This window comes from Pelobates fuscus, chromosome 5, assembly GCF_036172605.1.
Source record: "Pelobates fuscus isolate aPelFus1 chromosome 5, aPelFus1.pri, whole genome shotgun sequence".
Classification (NCBI taxonomy): Eukaryota; Metazoa; Chordata; class Amphibia; order Anura; family Pelobatidae; genus Pelobates; species Pelobates fuscus.
The window spans coordinates 66,375,251-66,397,822 of NC_086321.1; the positions used below are offsets into that span (position 1 = coordinate 66,375,251).

A 22,572-nucleotide genomic window follows, 5' to 3' on the forward strand; every position below is an offset into this window, starting at 1 on the left:
TCAAAAGGTTTTGCCTATTAATTCGGATGGTATATGTCTCATGTCATTCTAAACATCCAAGCCTCTTTACTCCTACAGTCTTCCCACTCAGTAATAGAAACATAGAATGTGACGGCAGATAAGAACCATTCGGCCCATCTAGTCTGCCCAATTTTCTAAATACTTTCATTAGTCCCTGGCCTTATCTTATAGTTAGGATAGCCTTATGCCTATCCCACGCATGCTTAAACTCCTTTACTGTGTTAACCTCTACCACTTCAGCTGGAAGGCTATTCCATGCATCCACTACCCTCTCAGTAAAGTAATACTTCCTGATATTATTTTTAAATCTTTGTCCCTCTAATTTAAGACTATGTCCTCTTGTTGTGGTAGTTTTTCTTCTTTTAAATATAGTCTATCATATCCCCCCTGCCTCGTCTTTCCTCCAAGCTATACATGTTTAGAGTAATCTAATACTACAATAAAAGCATGAATTTTGGATTGCAGGCTGTACCATAAAGGTGACTGCACATGATCTTGACAATGTACTATTTTCTATGCATGAGTCTGATACATATTTAAAGAATTTAAGAAAATACATTTTAGATGTGAATCTGACATGCACACGTCTGTCCTCTCAAATGACAAAAAAAAAGAACAAAATGAATCACATATATTTTTCCAAGGGAGTCGGTCTATATTAATCTCTGACTAATTATGTTAATTCATAGCAAAGGTAATTTTACCAATATACCCATATGATAACATAAATGAAATGCCATAGTCATATTGTAAAGGATAGTGGATTATCTAGTAATGAATTATTAAGCTACAAATGTTGAGTTGTGTTAGCAGCTTCCATAAGTGTGAATGCTAACACAGTGGTTTATAAATTATTCATGGACTGGTTCACAATTAATATAAACTAAAGTATAGAAAAAAGTTTAGAAAATGGGGATCCTTGTAGGAGAAGAAAACAGCACTTTGTGGTTTAAATGCTGAAATTAATATCACTATTTCAAACTAAAATAACTTGTGTGTGTGCCTATTCTTCATACAGATAAATAAAAACACATTTAATTCCTACCCTGTAGCTTTTTTCAGCACAGGAATGAAATAAAATAATAACAATAAGCATATATTTGTACCACCATAAAACTCTTCCATGATGGAAAACATATTGGCGCACATTCTCATGGAGTTAATATTCACATGTAATAAAAAAATAAAAAAAAATATACTAAAAACATGTCATATTGAAGTGTACGTCAGCACAAGCAAGTAACAAAGAGTATAAAATTATTAAATATATACATTTGTTTTGTGTTTTATGTCAAATACTGCTTTTTTATAATTAACAAGAATGTATCCTAATAACGAGGTGTAAGATACAATGAAACCATATATTGCCACAACTCATAAAGTTCTTTAAATCTTAGATATCTTTTTTCTTCACAGATAAAACAATACAAAACAGCTAAAAACATACTCGGTTGTCTTTCAAAACCCAGTCTAGTGGGTCAGCGTGGGTAACATCTTTCAATGTACACGGCCTCTCACTTGGTGGTGCTCAGTCTTTGTAGGCCAATGAAATACAACTAGCTGAGGCCTGTGGGAGATATAATCTAACATGTTATTTTTTTGATGGTGTGGATATCATCAACTTCTCATTTTTCAGTGGAGTTCATCCTTTTCGATTTGATGAAAGCCATTCCATGAGTTCTCATGTGTGTGTTTAAGGCAGCTTCAGTTTCAAATGTCCTTGAACAGACTTTGCATGTTCTGCCGCAGGTGATGTTGTCTGCTACTTCATTACACGTGCTAGACTTGTTCTCTTCTTGATGGTCTCCTCCAGAACCATTCTGCTTGGGTGATGGTTGAGGCTCTTTAAGTTTGTGAACAATAAAAAGATGTCTGGAAAGGGACACGTGGGAGGTATAGCAGAGACCACACTCCTGGCACTGGTACGAGGAGCCATCAGATTTATGCTGGGGGATATGTTCGTGAAACTGAAGGAGATTTTCCGTTGTAAAACCACACACTGCACACTTGTGGACCTTGAAGACATTAATTTTTAACTTCTTCAGTGGCTGAGTAATGGCTCCTCTAGGGGGCCTGAATTCCAAAACTGGTTCTTCCAATTTACGCTTTGGGGGCGGCACCTGCAATGTACGAAATATTCCATGTGGTTATTCATTTACTGGACTGTTACTACCGCTCCTCTATTCTACTTATTTCCCACCATCTCTTAAATTACGTATGTGTGTCTTAGAGAGAGTTAAACTTATTTACCAGCCCAGAATGGATATTGCCACTCATTTTTACTTATTATCTGGATAAAAAAAAATGTATTTAAAAGTTTTAAATAAATAAAAAGTCAACTTTTTCTTACATGTTTGCAAAATCCCTGAATCCTAGGCACTTGGCACACGAACTCTTACTTATTTTTAATCTTTATTTACTAAATAACGTACAGTAGTAAATGACATTAGCAGTAAAAAAATAAAATATCAAGTTTATATATAAGTGTATAATATTTATTGTTCAGTATTTGCTAGATAATGAGAATGAGTAATATAATAATCTAATATACAAAGAACTCAAAATTATTCAATTAATTACACAATGGGAAGCACATTAAACCACTGACTACAATTAATATCTTGTTTGCTCTAACAGTAACTGCAACATGATTGCATTTAGTTTTATGTTTTTAATAGGCAATATTAGCATTGGGCTGCAATCTCTCCAAATATCAATTCAAATAGCAGAGAATATAATGACAAAGGGCCTCAAATAGTGCATTATAAAGTCATTTAATATACCAGGAGTACATAAAAGTAATTGACCAAGGTAGGTTTTACATATGTCTTTAATCGAGTCATAATAGTTAATCTGTAAGTGTGCATGGCATGTGTTATACAAAGTCTGATATTCTAATGTAATGGGGCTAGAGCTGGAATCATACAGATTTAAATTGTTTCATATCGTTATTTTAATAACCCAGTTGCACAAGTAAAAAACTGACTTAATTCGGGGGCGGGGCCTGACTGCAGAGCGGAGCAGACACATGTTGCTGCTGCTCCGGCATCTAACCTTACCTATTGCCGATTCTCGGTGAACAGAGGCTGTGACCGGGCTCCTTGAGGCTTCTAAGCGATAGAGGACACTGAGACCTGCAAGATGACACCACACAAGTGGATCTTTGCACCGGTTCCGACCCTCCCGGGATTACGGCCTACAAGCATGGCGGCAGTGGGGGAGACGGCCGCTTTCCCGCTGCTAAAACACGCAGCAAGGCAAAGTTTGAGCCTCCGTTCCCCACCCTATGAACCGGTGGGGGTTATCCCGGTCCCCACCAAAGCGACACACATAACTGCACGGACCGCAGCTGCCCACTCAGGCCTGGGCTCCGGATGCTTCGGGCCCAGCAACATGGCGGAAGCATCGCAACCACAACCCACAAGCCTGGACTTGATATTCCAGCTATTTTTGGAAAAGCTGGAACAACTCCTCGCAAGGCTCCCTTTGACACACGGAGGTACATCACGGGGTCGGGGAAGTGGAGGCGGAGCGAGCCTGTCCCGGGCATTACATACCCTCCTGCACCAACATTGAACACCGACCGCCAACCCGGGCCGGGGATCACCAGGAGGCTAACTCGGCAGCATCGGCCACATCGCTGGAGGCCCAACTGCAGCTGGCGGCGACGAAACACCGCGGCTCTCTGAGGCGCCCCCGCAGGGAAAAACTCAGCCTCTACAAGCACCTGAGTTTGTGGCACCAGGATGCAGACCCCACACAGGGCCTGGTGCTAAGGGGAGGCTCTGCTGCCTTCGCACCCGCACTCTACAGACTCTCCAAGTATCAACCCTCACAATGACATGGGAGGGGATTGGCTGACGAAACGCACCGTGACCTGAGACAGGGCCTGGGAATGTGCTCTCCAACCAGACCAACATCTAAGGGGAACCGCACCGCTAGACCCTCATAAGTGGACACTATTAGAGATGAATGGATGTCTGCTTATTGATGTATCATAACTAATGTAGATCCCCAGAACTGCAGACACCCCCAACATAACATAACATGTGTGTTCCATGGTGGCAATTAGCCTGATACTCAACTACTGTAGCGACATATTGCCTGTTCAGTTTTGTGCCTCATAGCTATGACACCTACCTTTAACATATTTGAGCAGGCATACATGTCTAATGACACAAGCCTGATACCCTAATGTGCCTCACCGCTTTAGACACACTAATTTAGCTTGTACCACATCTAGTTGTTTAGCACATAGCTTGAGTGATCTGTTATATTGTGCACACGAAAACGACTGTTTGAGCGATCTTTAATTATTCTTTGCACCCATTTCTTAAACAATTGTATGTGTTATTCTGTTTATTTGAAGTATAAAAAAAAAAAAATATATGGCAGCCTTGCTTGGGAGTGTATTACACACCATCCTGATTTCATTAACTTGTATTACCCCACAATGCCTCCTCCTTTTTTATCCTGTACCCTATAACGCAAATGCCAAAATAAAAGAAAGATTTAAAAAAAAAAAACAAAAAAACGGACTTAATTTTAAATATAGAGTCACTGATCCAAACTGCTTTACATTTTTAAATAGTAAAATCTGTATTTTACCCTTGATTTTCCCTTGATTTTTAAAAAAAGTTTTAACTGCATTTCGTTTCAGAATAAAATAAAGTAGCATATATCTTAAAGAATACATTCCATCTCCTGTGCATGAATCTCCATAACTCGGAGGAAAGCATTTGGCTTATTCCAGCGATTGTTTGGGGAATGTTTAGTTGTGGGACGACTGTCAGTGTACATACTTTGCACCATATCAAATGGACAAAGAGAGACTTTAATTTTAGAGATGTGAGTAGGGGTGTAGCCAGGGGCAGGGCTGCTTTGAGAACCCTTAGGCGACTTACTATTAACAATTTATGCAAGTAAAATGTTTATTAGAACACGAACAATGTATCTTATTTACACAGACTGATTTCTAAACACATTTATTGTAGATTAAAGACACATTACTGGGAGTGTTATTGCTGCACAGCTCTGTTGTAAACTCACACACACCAACAATATGGAGATCACAGAAAAGAGGAACATTAGGATAGATAAGAGGGACCAGAGGGATTTTTGACAGAAATGAGTGACTTTCTTCCAAGTTGGGACAGTTGAGAGGTACGAGTTTAAAACTGCATGAATCTCTAAAGATGCACATGTATTTTAATATTTGCCTCTATTATGATGATTATGCATAAATGCAGTGGCACTCGCTAAACAAATTCCATCTGTAGTGCCTGCAGACCAGGTGGACCATTCCCAGCATGTCAGTAATAATGAAGAAAGATGGACCAGGCACATACAGGTGGTGTTAAGGCAGATTTTATTGGAAAACCATACAATGTTTGATTTCTAATTAAATCTGCCTTAAAACCTTCTATATGTGCTCGGTCTGATATGATGACTGACAAACAACCCCAATGTTAGATACCCATCTAAAAATATGGAAGCTTAACAACTTATTTTCAGTGACTTAGGGACAATCTGCTCTATGGACCCCAAGTTGACACCATGTCCTCCATATTTAGCTTCAGCAGATACACATAGGAATGCTACCACGATATGAGTAGAACATCCTTAGCCAGTTAAAGCAACACTATAGGGAATTTAAAGCTGTATTACTTACATTACAGTGTCCCTCTGCCCCTGTATCCCCTCCCCCCTGCTGCAATCAAAGTGTTAAATAGCCCTTTAAACACTTACCTGATTCCAGCACAATGATCCCTCGGTGATAACTCTGTCTCCACCTCCTCCGACATCTGCGCAAGGGGGAGCCTAATGCACATGCGCAGCGAGCAGCGCACACATTAGGCCTTTCCCATAAGAAAGCATTGAACCAAAGTGTGAGGATGTCAAACGTCATTTCATGGAGTTAAGCTTTGTGATAAAGCAGGAAGAGGCTCTAGTGGCAAACTGGTAGACTGCCACTGGAGGCAGTCTTAACACTGCCATGTAAACATTGCAGATTCTCTTAAACTGCAGTGTTTTCAGCAGCAGGGTTAAGGGGAAAAGGTCACTGCACCCAGACCACTTCAATGAGATGAAGTGGTCTGTGTGCTTCTAGTGTCCCTTTAAGGGCCTGTAAGAAGTAGATTGTTATGACAATATAAGCCACATTAATTTATACACTGTTTCCACTGTATTTAAGAGATCTACAGTAACTTTTGGTGAACCTACCTTAGAATCCACCTTGTTTGCAGGGGCTTTATTTGTGGCTGTGACTTCTTTTGCATCAGGATCCTTGATACCATGCATGAGCTGGATGTGTTTCTCCAACATCGCCCGCTTGGTAAACGCCCGTTTTGTGTCTGTGCAATGCCTGGTAAGGAGAAGGATTAATAAATCTTTAATAAGCAAATAAGATACAAAAACTGACCATAAAAATAGGTGTTGTTAATAGCAAATAGAAATTATAATTTCTTAAAATTTACACATAGAAAGTTCTTAGAAATAAAACTGAAGGAGCAATTATTCTTTGTATTGCCAAGTCACACAGAATTTCTCTGCCCATGCCAAAATATTAGAATAAGGATGTTTGATCAGGGCCTTCTTCGCCTCTTGTCACTGTCAATATTATTATTTTTTCATAAATCATTTTTATTGAATTTTTACAATCACCATAACAGGGTACATACATGTCAGCTTTCCAATGTGATCATGCGTACATATATACATCAGGAAATTAGCGGCTTGGCCCGCCCACTAGTCATTTGCTAGGGATACAGTTCACAGTATTACTTTATGTTATTCATACACTTTTTAAAATGTATTTTCTGTGATGGAAAGTTGCCCTTTAATAAACCTATTATGTTGGTGGTCAGTATAAACCTCATAGCATCGTGTTTCCTGTAGAACGCATCCAGTAAACTGGAGTTAATCTGAAGGTATCAGCTGAGCATACATAACATTGAAAGCTTACATAAGAAAACAAACATATGAAGAACAGAACAATAATAAAAGTCACTGCATAATGTACGGCATATCCAATCAGCATTCCATTTACCCGTTATCATGTAGGACCAATAACATGTTCCTGCCCTTGTATGTATGAAATGCATTGTATGACTAGCTGCCCTGTGGGTCAAGTACTTCGCCTAGCTAGCATGAGCCTGGACGCCACTTGGCCCATATGAATTCATAGACCCGTAGAGTGTGGTGCAATCTATGGCTCATTTCCTCATAAATTCTTGTGGAGTTTAATTTCTCCATCACCATTGACATCAGGGGGAGGGGTGTTTATTATTCCAGAATGTGGCTATACTGCTTTTAGCTGCTATCAGAACGTGAATGATGATCTTATTCATTGATTTGTCTATATGGGCAGGTAGCATATTTAAGATATACATTTCTATTCAAAGTGGAAGGGAAATCCCTGATAGTTTAAATACCACTAGTTTTATATTGTCCCAAAATGGTCCCCCACCTGGTCCTCGCATCTCCAGCATTTTGGGGTCACACTGGTAAGAATATGGGCTAATCTGTGTGGTGTCATATAACATCTCATCCACACCTTATATATATAAGGTTTCTTCTATGTGGTCAATGCATCTTGTCGCTTGTTTGGTATCCCTCATTGCTCTGAGCAACTGTTTAGCTGGGAATTGAGTGTTCATTTCCTCCTTCATTTGTGCATGTATGAGAATTTTAGGGGTTTGGCGTGCTCTTGTAGTGCTCTGTAGCAAAGTGCTAGTGGTTTTATGCCTTTCCTTATACCCCTGTACATTTGGATAATTTGCATATGCTTCTATTTATAATTTTGTCCAGTCATATTTGCTAATTGAATGTTTAATTGATCCAATTTGTACAGAGCTTTGGTTATTCAGTATGTGCTTCGGTAAAGCCGTGCAGACAACACACAGACATCATTGTCATGAAGTACCTGATGGAGGTAAGTGGACCTAGATCCCAACTCAAGGCTGTCCAGCACAATTTGTGACAATTAAGAAGTATATACATTTAGAAAATAAAATTCCCATTTATAATAATGCTTAATAGGTTGTGACTTTTGGATGCCAAGGGTCAAGAAATACATTTTAAACTACTGGGAAGATTTGATTAAGCTTCAGCTACCTACAACTAGACAAATCAAGTGGCTAAATAAGGCAGATTTTAGACGGGAGCAAGAGTTGGGTTGAATGATAATATGATTGAGTGAGGTGATTTTAAACCTTCTAGAAATAGGGAAGTTACCAATAATCTGTTATTCCAAGCACCTTGACCACTTCAGCAATTTGAATGGGTCATGGTGCATGAAGTCTTTATGTGCAGCATTTTGCTATGAAACGCTGCACATTTGGAAAATAACACCTTCTTCTGCGTAAGGTGTAACTCCACCTCTTGCAGCGTCATGGGGCAGGACAAGAGTTCAGGGCTGGCGAATGTCAATTCTGTGCACATTTTCATGCACAGAATTGCATTAATTGGCTGAAAACGGTCAAGCTGCCACTTTCAGCCAATGAATGGTGACTGGATTGACCTCTGGCTTCTACAAAAACTGAAAACATGTCGTCACCAGCCGTGAAAGGAGTCCAGGAGCTAGTCAGGGTGCAGATAAGAGGGCAAACTATTAGAAAACCATTTACCTCATTACTGCAAAACTGGGCAAGGGTTTAATAAATAATTTAATAAATTGTAATCCTCAATGCAGAATTACTTAAATGGAAATATTGCAAAATACATAACTTGGCACTTGGACCCAGAGTGGTATGTGGAAAGAAGGCGTATGACGACCATACAGACATGTAGGTTTGGTTGATGTTGAAGTGGTGCAATTAGAAAAGCAGAACTCACGTGCAGGCATAAACTTTACGGATTCCCTTGTGTTTGATACGATTGTGCCGACACAGACTGTGAGAAGAACTGAACGACTTGTCACACTGGCGGCACGGGTGCTTCTTCATTTGCTGTAGGAAAGATTAACGTAAAAATTAAAATATATGTTTAACTAGGCCTAAATAATCAGTACAACTGGAGGTGTACGCACACATTTTAAACACATACACAAACCACAAACTTGACAAAGAAAAGGAGCATTGAGAACCAGTACCTAGCTTAATGAAAATAAATGAATCCTTAACTGTAATTAAACTGTGTTGCATTGGTTTGTAATGTGGAAAATGTTCACCTCACTGCCTTTCATATAATGTATCAGTCTCTGGCATACCCAGATAAAGGAATTATGATTCTGGAATACTGGCACTTCGAATATTCCAAATAAAGCACGTACACTAGTGATAGCCAACCTTGCGAAAACCAGCAGTTCTCATACATCTGCAGTGACAAAGCTAGCTATCACTCTGTAGGCCAGCAATACATCAGAAGACTATACTAGGATCTGCACTAGGGAATTACACGTTCCAGTGCTGCTGGATATTAGTGGGAGTTACAATCCTAGGCAGCAGCTATTTCTCATCCGGTCATTAAAATGGCAACATATACTGCTTAAGAGTGTAACACTAATCTCAGGCAGACCTGGACAAGTATTGATAATGGCATGATATGTGCATTTATTTACGTGATGAACAGTGAACAAAGCACTGATCATCTTTCTTGATTCTGGTGACCTAATATTGGGCGGAACTAGGACATACACGTCTTGGTCCACCTCAGATTACAGGGAGTTACAATCCCGGCCAGCACTTGCCATTATTTTACTGAGAGGGATTTCTGTGAAAATAGTGTCAAATATATTTTATTCTCAATGATACCGAACATACCGTCTGTAGAGCTATATACTATTCAAGGGATCACCTCTAATTGTGATCCCTTTACCTTCCGGAAGTAACCCTAAAATCATAAAAAAATATTATGGAGATTTTTCAGTTTTTTTTAATTTTAATATTATTGTAATCCCACCCACCTATGTATTTTATATTATATTATGCGGGTGATAAATTCTTCTCATTTCCTTTAGTCTTTTATCTAAGTAGATAGAAGTCTTGGTTTCGATTTTCCTGAATACCATACTTTGCACACACATGCCAAAGCCTTTTCCTGAAAATGCGATTTGTATGCTTTTGTAGGATGGTAATACGGAGAAGAGACAACTCTTAGTACAGCTATGAATCTGAGGACATCCTGAGCTTACAAAAAGTGCATCCAGAAGAAAATAATTTGAATGTTTATATAAAGAGTTTGAATTACTTCACTTGAAGACCCCTGTCTCGCTTGCATTTCAGTGTTTTTACTTCTTTTTAACTGAGAAAACATCTCATAAAATATTAAGAAGCACTTAAGTAAAGCAGTTGTAAAATTGACGTGCCAATTTTACATTTGTATGGTAACATAAATAGCTAATTCTTCTGTTATTCCAGAATTCTACTAGCCATTTTAACACACCATTTATCTATTAATTGAACTTTAATAACACACAGGAGGCTACTGCATGCTGTAACAGGCAATTAACAGAGCAGGAGATATGAACTTCTAAATTAAACATACTGTGCAACAAGGGAAGCTAAATAATGTAGACTTTCTTAGGTGTGTGCACGGGAGTGTGTTAGTATAGCTGGAGTGGTGTGTCTCAGGCTGCATAAACAACATTATTTAACTCTTTAATTTTAGTTATTTAAGGAGTTAGGCTGCCCGGGCATGGTCTGGAAACTAAAACTGCTTCATTAAGCTAAAGTTGCTTTGATGCTTAGAGTTTTAGAGGGTTTTTCCGCACTTCACAATAGCCATAAGAAAGGCTACTATGATTTATTACTTATACATTTCTCTCTAATTTCTTTTTACAGAAAAGGTAGGCAGAGAGTTCTCACAGAAATCATACCGTCCATCCATACACTTTTAACAACAGCAAAATGCTTGCAAAAGTTGTTTATATCCAAGATCTCCCACACAGAACTGGCAAACTGCCATGATGAGTTTCATCGCACATCCGCTAGCCAGCATAGAGCACTCTTAGTCAGGAGCAATGTCCATGGGCCGAGGCCGGCAGGGGAGATCACAGGATCTCCCTGGCCGGTCCATGCAGGGCCGCGCTATCCGAGCACCGGCCCTGCTGCATTCCATGACGGGCCGGTGGGGAAATCAAAGATCTCCCACACTGGCCCACAGGCAGTGTAATGAGGATGCCGGTGGGGGAGGGAGAGGAGGTCCCGGAGGAGCTCTATCTTGCAGCTCCGCCGGGTTCTTCTCGCGAGATCCGGAGCATTGCCATGGCCCACAGGCTATAGTTCACTCACCACTAGGACTACCAGGGATGGCAGCACGATCCCCAACTCTGGATCATCTATACATATACACACACTACACCCCTATATACACTCTGAATCCTCTACACGCACTCACAAGATGTCCTATACACACTGTGGGTCCTTCAAACACACACTAGATCCCCTACACACACACACTGCACCACCTACACACACACTACATTTCTGACATACACACACTAGATTACTTGTAAGCAAACATATACTACATTCTCTAAACACACTCTCTACAACCCCTCCACACACTACATCACTTATACACGCACACTACACTACAGCCTGTATGCACACACTCGCTACATCCCCTACACACACATTCTCTACAGCACCTGGACACACATACATCACATTACACCACAAACACAACATGACTGAAACCAACCTATTAACACAATACCACACAACAGTCAGCTCACTCTTCACACATGCAATCCCATAAGCAGGCTCCAATCACATGCACAGTACTCTTTCCTGGCATTTTTGTCTCTTGGTATCCCATTTATGGAGCTCTGCGCATGGTCTGCCCTGGAAGAGCATTGAACCAGCATGCCCACTTTGAGATGGGGAGTGCTTGTCATTGGGGATGACAAAACACACCCTATCTGGCCCCCGTCTTATCCGGCCTTGCGCTTAATAAACAACCAACCTATTGAGATGTATCTCTAACTCCCCCTACACAGACTTGTGCCACACCAGTAAGTTTGTAGAACAGTGCGCTACCCATATTCCTGCTTTAAAACCTTGCACTGCACTCTAACCACAATAAAGTTTTTTGCAGCACCCATATTCCAGAAGAACACAATTCTACAAATATATCTTTAACCCCTTAAGGACACATGGCATGTGTGACATGTCATGATTCCCTGTTATTCCAGATGTTTGGTCCTTAAGGGGTTAACCAATACAAGATTTATTTTATCTTTAATTCTTATCTTTATTTTCCAGGATTTCCATTTCAAATACAATTCTGAAGCATGACTTGACCAAGAAATGAAAAGCCCATTTACCTTTCCATGTTCTTTTTTCATGTGTGATATATACAACTCTCTCTGATTAAAGAGTTGATCACAATCCCAGCATGTCCACCCAGGGTTGGCAGCTTTCTTGCGGTATGAACCAGTCTTTTTCTCAGGGTTGGCATTTTTTTTCTCTGGCTTTTCTGCACCATTAACAGGTTTCAGTTCCTCATTTACAGGACTAGAAGAATTCTGAGTAGTGGGTTTCGTGCTCAAAGGTAGATTTAGTCCAAACTTTGGAGGTCCTTCAATACTCTTTAATGTTCCATGCATAGACTGTTAAGAAAAACATGTGATTAACTTGGAATATTTTGTTTCTACGCCATTTATGTTTTATTCATGTTTTATGAAATATTAAGAAAAATTGCCAGGAATTCAAAGTGAAATTCAAAAATAAAAAAGTCAACTCTGTTTTCAGTTTTTTTAATTCTAATTTTAAATTCTAAAGTAATTTTGAACCTACGTTAGAACTTGCAGTTTTCTTTCACAACCACACGTAGATCATGCCTTTCCTACCCTTCAGACTTTCTCCCCGGCTACTGAACAAGAGATGGCTGCTCTTCTCCTTTCCTCTCACCCCACCACTTGTCCACTCGATCCTGTCCCATTTCACCTTATCAGATCTCCCCTTGTCTTGTGTTTTCCTTAACACACATCTTCAACTGCTCTCTCTCTTCTGGCATTGTCCCTGCTGACCTTAAACATGTCACTGTAGTACCTATCCTGAAAAAAAAAAATCTCTTGACCCGTCCTCCCCCTCTAACTATCATCCCATATCCCTGCTCCATTTTTCCTCAAAGCTTCTGGAAAGACTTGTCTTTACCTGTATGTCTCACTTCCTCAATTCCAACTCTCTCCTTCATCCTCTTAAATCTGGCTTCCACCCTTTCCACAGAGTTACTAACGACCTAATCGTGGCTAAATCTAAACGCCACTACTACTACTCCATACTAATTCTGCTTGACCTCTCTGCTGCCTTTGACACCGTTGATCATGCTTTCCTTCTTCAAACTCTTCAATCACTTGGTCTCTGTGACTCTGTCCTCTCGTGGTTTTCCTCTTATCTTTCCCAATGCTCATTCAGTGTCTCCTTTTCTAATGATACCTCCTCCCTCGTCCTGTCTCATTTGAGTCCCCCAAAAGCTCTGTCCTTGGTCCCCTTCTATTTTCTCTTTATACTGCTTCTCTTGGCAAACTTATACCCTCATTTGAATTCCACTACCACCTGTACGCTGATGACACCCAGATATATCTCTCCTCCCCGGACCTCTCCCCAGCCGTCCTGCAAAGTGTCACTGCTCTCCTTTCTTCCATCTCTGACTGGATGTCCTCCCACTTTCTGAATCTCAATCTCTCTAAAACTGAGCTCCCTGTCTTTCCTCTTCCTAATGTTGATCATTCTCTTTCACTCTCCCTTAAGGTTAGTTGTATCCACACAAGTCCATCCTTGCAAGCGCGCTGTTTTGGCGTCATACTTGATTCTGACCTCACCTTTAAAGCCTCATATCCAGTATGTTGCCAAATCCTGTAGATTCCATCTTAAAAACATAGCCCGCATCCGCCCCTTTCTTACACAAGATGCTACCAAGGAGCTTGTCCATGCTCTAGTAATCTCTAGCATTGATTATTGTAATTCTCTCCTAATAGGTCTTCCCACAAGTCATAATGCCCCGCTACAGTCTGTAATGAATGCTGCCGCGAGACTGATTTTCCTCTCTAGTCTGTCCTCTTACACCTCACCCCTCTGTCAGTCCTTACATTGTCTTCCTGTATCGATCAGGAGTCAATTCAAAGTGCTAATCCACACCTATAAAGCACTGACCAATTCTAGCCCCTCTTATATCTCTTCACAGATCCATAGGTATGCCCCTTCTCGGTCTCTCCACTCTGCCCGTGACCTTTTCCTGTCCGCTGCTCGCATGTGTACGGCCAACTCACACTTCCGGGACTTCTCGCTGGCTGCTCCCTTCCCATGGAATAGCCTGACTACCACCATCAGACTCTCCCCTAGTCTTGCATCTTTTAAAAAGTGCCTTAACCCCTTAAGGACCAAACTTCTGGAATAAAAGGGAATCATGACATGTCACACGTCATGTGTCCTTAAGGGGTTAAAACCTCTCTCTTTAGGAAATCTTATGGCCTTTCAGAGTAACCTCTACCTTTCATACCTGTCTCTTGCTCTCTCCTAAAGGGCAGCACTCTACTCTCTCCTTCAGCTCTGCTTCTCTCCCACCTTATCTGATTGCTATTTCCTGTCCTAATGTGTTTTACACCCCACCTCCTATAGACTGTAAGCTCGTTTGAGCAGGTTCCTCTTCAACCTATCGTTCCTGTAAGTTTCCTTGTAATTGTCCTATTTATAGTTGAATTCCCCCTCTTATACTATTGTAAAGCGCTACGGAATCTGTTGACGCTATATAAGTGGCAATAATAATAATAATCATAATAAGTGAAGCAAAAACCAAACTAAGATCTGTGAAATGTTTCCATGAAAAACATTGTTACAGCCCTTTTGTAAATGAATCCTGTCAATTAGAAAAGTAACAATTTATAGGAGAATCAGGAGTGCACTCACACTCACAGGGTTTTTCACTAAAGTGACAATTCAAGGTGAATTCAAAGTGGGTTTAAAATATAAGGTCAAAATAGCCAAACTATGCTCCCCATCCAGCTTCTCTGGCCTTAAATTTTAAACACATTATGAATTCAAATTGAATTCCAACTTTAGTAAATAATTCTGTCACTTGCAACGTGATAACATTGGAATCTAAATGAATCAATACTCCACTCATTCCGTTATTGGATCTGCTATTTCTATTAGGCAAAATAAGTTTAACTAGTGGTTAGTTAAGATTGACAAAAGATCAAATTACTGTATTTTGTAGACAAGATTAGGACAAGGCATTTGAAAGCACAGTGTCTCACTTTATGTATTTCTATTACATTTACCGTAAGTTAGTTGGTTAGCTAGGCTCTGAGAGTACGATAAACAGATAAATACTAAGAGCACATCACAGGTACCCCAGCTTCTACTTGCTTTAGAGGAAGTAAACTACCAGTCGTATATAAACATTTGGACTATCTGTGATTACCAGAGAAAAAAGAAAACTAGAATTATCACTAAAAACAAATAAACTTTCTTTGCAAAGTTTGAGTACAGGGTTGACAACAATGGAACAAATTAGACACAAATATACAAGTGAGTTTTGTTTTCTTAACAAAGCTTGAAGCTGAGAACACTAGTGTTATAATAGAGCTACAAAATATGCAATAGGTGATGAGGTTCTGAGAGCCAGACCCCAGGTGAAATACAAACTGTGCCATCAATGAATATTTTGTTTCCATACCATGTATGTGTTATTCATGTCTTATTAAAGGATCACTATAGTGTCAGGAAAACAAACTTTTTTTCCTGACACTATATAACCCTTAGGTCCCCCCCACCATGAGGGCCCCCCTCCCTTGGCGCTGAAGGGGTTAAAACCCCTTCAGTTACTTACTTTAATCCAGTGTTGGGCTCCCTCTGCACTGGTGACCTCTCCTCCCACTCTGACGTCAGCTCCCGAGAGGAGCGGAATGCGCATGCGCGGCCAGAGCCGCACACGCATTAAAACGCCCATAGGAAAGCATTTCTCAATGCTTTCCTATGGACGTTCTGCACGCTGGATGTGATTTTTGCATTCAGCGTCGCAGAAGCACCTCTAGCGGCTGTCAGGAAGACAGCCACTTGAGGCTGGATTAACCCTGCAATGTAATCATTGCAGTTTCTCTGAAACTGCTATGTTTACAACTGCAGGGTTAAAACCTGGCACCCAGACCACTTCACTGAGCTGAAGTGGTCTGGGTAACTATAGTAGTCCTTTAAATATTAATAGGAATTGCCAGGAATTCAAAGTGAATTTTTAAATTAAAAAAGTCAATTCTGTTTTCAATTTAGCTTTAATTTTAGTTTAATAAGGTTAATTAATAAAGTGAGCCACTACTATATTATATCATGATTTTTACATCTATTGGTTACTTTATCCTACTTTTTACATCTATTGGTTACTTTATCCTACTTTTTACATCTATTGGTTACTTTATCACACTTTTTACATCTATTGGTTACTTTATCCTACTTTTTACATCTATTGGTTACTTTATCATACTTGATCTGTGATCAGTGTACCGCAAAATTTTGTTTCAACCAAATGTTCTTCTCCCAAGTAATTGCATTCATGAAATGCATTCAAACCGAAACACCATATCAATGAATCCAGAATTGGCTGACACAATAATTTGTTTTGGACAAATTGATTCAGCCAAATCAAATGTCCAATATTGACCCATCAGGGTATTATCACACCAAATAAAAAACAGGAACTGAGACACTAACTTTAATTTCATACAAACCCTGTTCCAAAAGGAAATAATGCAATTAATAATATTATATTATGCTAATTATCAATTTTTACATAAATTCCCAGCAAAAATGCAGAGAACCAGTGCAATTTTTTTTTTATAAAAAGAATTGGGGATTATTCGGATGTTTGTGATGAGCCCTTAGAATATTAGACTTGCCATGTTGTTCCTCTCTTGGAAGGATTGTGATCCAAATCCTCCACCGATTTTTTCTGGAAAATAGAAGTGAATTACGGAGCTCCACAGTAATTAAAATTATAGTAATGTATCTCTACATTAAAAAAGAGAAATTAGTGTAAAAATGCAGTGGTCTTGTGCTAAAATATTTTTTTAATGGCATAATTCGATATAGGTTATTAAATAATCTGCACGTTTCGGAATTGACACACCTCCTGCAAACCCAATAAAGCAATAGGAGTATATCAGCTTCTCGGGGTAGAGAATACATCTTATCATACCTTGATGTGATCCATCATTAGCTGCTTCTGTGCAAACAGCAGCGAGCAGTCTGGACACTTGAATACGGACACTTTCTGGTTCTCGAGATGCACATCAAAATGTCGATGAAGCAACGGCGGGAGTGTAAACACTGTGTCACACATGGAACATTTGTATATAGTCCTAAAAAGAGAAACATTTTGCTTACTACATAATTCCTGGCTTAGAAAGAAACACGATTAAATGAGTGAAAGTGTACTTTATGTAATAAATATTCACTAATCACCAAACTCTTGTATACTTTGTGTATGTCTTGCATCGACAGGATCACTGTGCAGCATATGCTAGCTTGTGGTCCACTGTGGCCCTACTACTTGGAAGATTTTATTTAAATTCTATATTCAATATAAATAAATCTATAAATAAACAGGATAATATTTTTTTCAACATTCTGTTTTGCTAATTAGACACTATTTTTTTAAGGTATAGTAGTAGAAGTATACAAAGATAAGTCTTACGCTCAAACTCCCACGATTCCTGGGCGGCAGCAATGACCATAGTACACATCAGCCCCAAAACATACAATAAAAACGAAAGAAAAGAGTTACTTGCGCACTATCCCAAATATGTATATTTAAATAACTAGAGGTTTTTAGTATCACTTTAATGTCAATTGGATGGAAGCTCACCTGCCACGACAAGGCAAAACTCTTAGGTGAGTCCTACACTACCTGAAGTTGAAGGAAGCAATGTAAATTGTTAGTGTAGGACTCACCTAACAGGTTTGCCTTGACATGGTGGGTGGGTTTACATCTAATGGCCATTGGACTGATACTAAAAACCTTCATTTATTTAAATATGCATAGAGATTTGGGATAGTGTGCCAGTAACTCTTTTCTTTGTTATTTATAGTAGTATTACTGTTTAAAAGTAGTATTGTCATATGTGGATCTCTCTGTTTGTAGAGATCCTCCGGATATTACATCACATCTGACGAGAAAAAGGGAACGGGGATATACTTAAATTAATCACACTTTCCTCAGCACTGCCACCCCCCCCCATCTTCATCTCTCCTCACAGGATCACTTCTAAAATGGCTAGTTGAAAATTTGTTGGTTCATTAACTTCCCACCTTTTGCCATAATTCAATGGTTATATCAAACAAAGTGGTATCTGTGTCTTTTATATGTATGTATATGTTTATATATATGATGTTAGCGGCAATACCAAGCCTCAAGATGATGCATTTGGAATTTCTTAATGTCTTTAAAAAAAATAAAGAAGTGGGTGTCCACAAGGCTCCTTACAAAACAGAGACACCCAGCAGCTGGACACGTGTGCGTTAAGGAAGGGGGTAAGGGAGGACTTTAATGCATTGATCAGATTAGGAAGTCATCTCCAAGTTTTCACTCCATTAATACAGGAAGACGGAATGCCAAGTTACTTTGTCCTAAAGTGCCCAAGATGGTAACCATAATATGCATCCCTTATACACATACCAATATACACTATCAAGAGATGTTATTGTCTTTATTAATACACTATGTAACCTCTGCAGTTCAGGTAAAACTAGAGGGTAATAAAATTAACTTCCCGAACAGGTTTTGAGAGGAAAAAAAAATCACATACAAGTTTTAGTAGAAGCATTTCATTGAATAATCAAATACATAAAAAACTATGTTAACAAACATGTGGGTCTAAGAATTTAATGCAGCTTTTCAATGTCACGATTTCTGTTAAAAGCAGAATGCGGTTTTTCTTTTCACAATTTTTTTTCCCTGCAAACAGTAGAATTTCTGAATAAAATCGGCTTGTTTTCTTTCCATCCTCTGCACTTTCCTCAACATTCTGCATATTTTATAAGGCGAGAAACAATGAAACATAAATGAGCTGCCTTGTGTTACTTGTCCGACCACTAGCACCTTAGGTTTTAAGAGTAAAAATGTTTTAACTGAGCGATAAAAGGTTCGGTCAACGCAAAATTATTCTTTAGAAACACTTCTGATGACTTTGTGGAAATTTTTTAAATAAAATATAAGAAGATAATAAAATATTATCTTTTGCAATAATGCAACAGCAATGTGGCTAAAGAACATTACTGATAAGAGAGCTACTCACGCAAGAAAGAGGACATTTAAAACTAGTGACGTGTGAGAAAATGGCTTATCAACATTGCCTACCACTCTTTCCCCGTAAAACACAAGTACAATTACCATTTCAACAACTGACATTGACATCCAACACCTATGTGAGGATTGCATGTCAACGGAAACAGATTAGGTACTTTTAGATCTGATGGTCTTTTACCGGCCGTACACTAAGACACCAACAGTCATCAGTGTTCTACAAGTTCATGGCATTAACAGATAGGATTAAAAAATCTATTTCACCACTATTCTTCAGAGGGGGGGGATATGTCCAAAAAAAAGCAAACATGGAACCTTCATAAAATGCAGTTAGTATCAAGAACATTCCAATGATTTCCATAATAACATTTCCACTTTTAGAAGCTGGCCCCATAACTGCTCTGTGCACAAAGCATTCTCAATGGTTGTTTTAATTAGAGTCTATTATACCACACAGGAGTGCAATAACTAAAACGGTGATTAGCACACTAATGTTCTAAGAACATTTGTAGTCGAATGTTTCCTGTAAACCTGACAACTGAATAATTAAAACTAGAGAGGCATTAATTGTCCCCGGCCAGTTTCTCCAGTTCATGTAATGCAAACTATATTTAAATAGACAGATCAACAGGTAAGGACTGTATGCTGCTTTCCAGTCGCATAAATTGAACGACATTTAGTTCTATATTAGACAATATACATTAATGCATCTGATGGAACATATCACATAAAAAAAAAAATCTTGATATTATTCAAAAGTGCCAGGTGTACCGTACAATATATAACAAGCAAAAACCACAAGAGACAATCAAAAGGAAAAATACAGCTGTGTTATTTCCAGTTTAGGGGAAACATCTCCCCTATGACAAAATTTACTTCAATCAGAGGTTGAACAGAAAGATGAAAATTCTGCTTTTTATTCACAAAATAATACAAATGAGAAGCTGTTGTGAATGGACGAAAGCCCACATTTTATGAAAAGTGCATCTAATCAGGGTTTATGTGTTCAGCATTTCCATTTATATCAATAAGAGAAACAGGAGTACCTGAGAGACCCCCAGACATCACTGTACATGCAGCTGGGCCAAAAGATTTGCTGCATATACGTGACATTCGGAGGTATCAATTTAAATGTATTTTATCAAAAATGTCTGTTTAACACATTTTCTGTAACATGCATGCAAATGAGGAGATAACTTCAGCTAGGAGTGTTTCTTTCATGTATCAGAGGAAAACAGAGACTTCAATTCTCCACCACAAAAAGAATAAAAAGAAAAACAGTTTGCTACTATAAATGCAAGGCTTGCTGTAAAGTACAGAATACATTTGAAGACACATACTTGGGTTCTCCAATCTTCACACCAGGATGATGGGTGTAAGCATGGGAGTGTGTGCTCGGTGCGGATTTAAACGCCATTGGACAGATCGGACATTTGTAAAAGACTTCACAGTGGGATCCTTGAATATGGCATTTCAACGCTGCCGTTTCTGAATAAACCACATTGCAATGTATACACCTAAAACAAAAAATGGTTTTAATCATACCAACATTCACCGTGCAGGTTCTTTCACTAGATTGAGGCAGTTCCAATGTTTTCGGTTTAGTCTTTTAATAATTTAGGAGAAACACAATCAAAATGTAAATATCAGGAACTGGCATAAAGCAAGCCCTAAAAATGTAACATCTAATTTGTAAATCTCCGAGTGCATGGGAAGTTCTCTTTCCCTTCCTGTTGCTGAATAGCTCTACCCACAACAAAAACATGGATTATAAGGTCAGATGGTGGGAGGTATTGGTATAGAGCTGTAACCTACTCGTCGCACTGGCAAAATCTCCAATGATGCCCAAGAAAAACGTGCTTGATTATTGTTTCAAGATGGGGCTGCACTAAAAGCTTGCATCTGTCTGCACTAAATGTCATGCTCAGTATAATATAAAGGATTGGCACAGGCACATAAGAGACAGGCATGTTGGTAACAAAAACTGATTCAGTAAGTGCAAGTCCGTGTTCTGTAACTCTGAATCTATGCATCTGCATTAGCACTGGATAGAAATTAGATTGTTTGGACATTAAGAACTGGATTGTGCCAAAATGTAAATGACCCTTTAAATACATTTTAGGCTCTGTCAAGGTGTGAAGAGTGTTACATTTTTATTATATTCATAAAATGGCACATATAATAGAAATAATATATGCACCATAATAAAACAGGCTATGGTTCAAATATCTATTATCCTTCCTTCATTCTATGTATTATGCTTGATATCACAGGTGTAAGATGTACACTGTGTACGAGCTATGGGAAACTTGTACAGGCTTCCTCAGTTTGAGATTATATATGTATATATATATACACACCAAACATTGACTCCTATTAATTTGCTGACTTAATGATTTTTTTTTCTCATTTTATTTATTCATTAACAAAACTACTGGTGAGTGCAGACGTACATATTGACATAAAATGGAATTGCTAAGATGTGCACAGTATTTATATTGGGAACAAACGGAGGAGTGGGATTGGCTGAGATAGATTACTCAGATCCTGGTCCGTGCAGATTGGCAGCAAGCCAGATAAAATGCGAGGAAAAGTTTTCTTTTTATGAATGTGCATTCTAATAGTCACCTGAACAACTTTAGCTTAATGAAGCAGTTTTGGTGTATAGAACATGTCCCTGCAGCCTCACTGCTCAATCCTCTGCCATTTAGGAGTTAAATCCCTTTGTTTATGAACCCTAGTCACACCTCCCTGCATGTGACTTGCACAGCCTTCCATAAACACTTCCTGTAAACAGAGCCCTATTTAGGCTTTCTTTATTGCAAGTTCTGTTTAATTAAGATTTTCTTATCCCCTGCTATGTTAATAGTTTGCTGGACGGGGGGCGGGGCCGGACCGCCAAGCTGGCAGGTCGCACAACTGAACAGCTCCTGCAAAAATTTTCAGTTTTCTCCTTAAAATCGGATCCTACACCTACCAAACGACCGATAACGGCAGCCCTGTGTGAAGGGACACCCTGGTTCCGAGGAGAGGCTTGTAGCTCAGCTCTAGTCCCTCGGTGAGAATGCCTTCGTCTCTCGTGATGGGGAATGCTCGGGCGGTGAGTGGCATGGACGGCCGCCATCCCGCTATCCTGCCCACCAGCGGTCGGAACACAGCACGAGGTTAAGGGGGTCCGGCCCTGTTCCCCCCCCTCTGGACCGGCGGGGGTGATCCCGGTCCCCACCCTGGACCCACCAGTGAGCGGACACACCAATGAGCCGGGCGGTGTCAGTGCGGATCCAACGCTCGGAGGCCGCACCAAAATGG

General features: G+C 39.4%; 1 protein-coding gene across 1 annotated transcript in view; it reads right to left on the reverse strand.

The window, feature by feature from the left end:
- Positions 1 to 238: 238 nt before the first annotated feature.
- The window catches only part of ZNF532 (zinc finger protein 532), a 36,639-nt gene continuing 14,305 nt past the window's right edge, over positions 239 to 22,572 (reverse strand). The window contains exons 3-8 of the mRNA XM_063453955.1: positions 20,604 to 20,780; positions 17,158 to 17,320; positions 12,290 to 12,574; positions 8,857 to 8,969; positions 6,244 to 6,385; positions 239 to 2,141 (exon numbers count right to left, since the gene is read on the reverse strand). Coding sequence (XP_063310025.1) covers positions 1,647 to 2,141; positions 6,244 to 6,385; positions 8,857 to 8,969; positions 12,290 to 12,574; positions 17,158 to 17,320; positions 20,604 to 20,780 — 1,375 coding nt within the window. The 3' untranslated portion in view covers positions 239 to 1,646. The remainder of the gene's footprint in view (positions 2,142 to 6,243; positions 6,386 to 8,856; positions 8,970 to 12,289; positions 12,575 to 17,157; positions 17,321 to 20,603; positions 20,781 to 22,572) is intronic.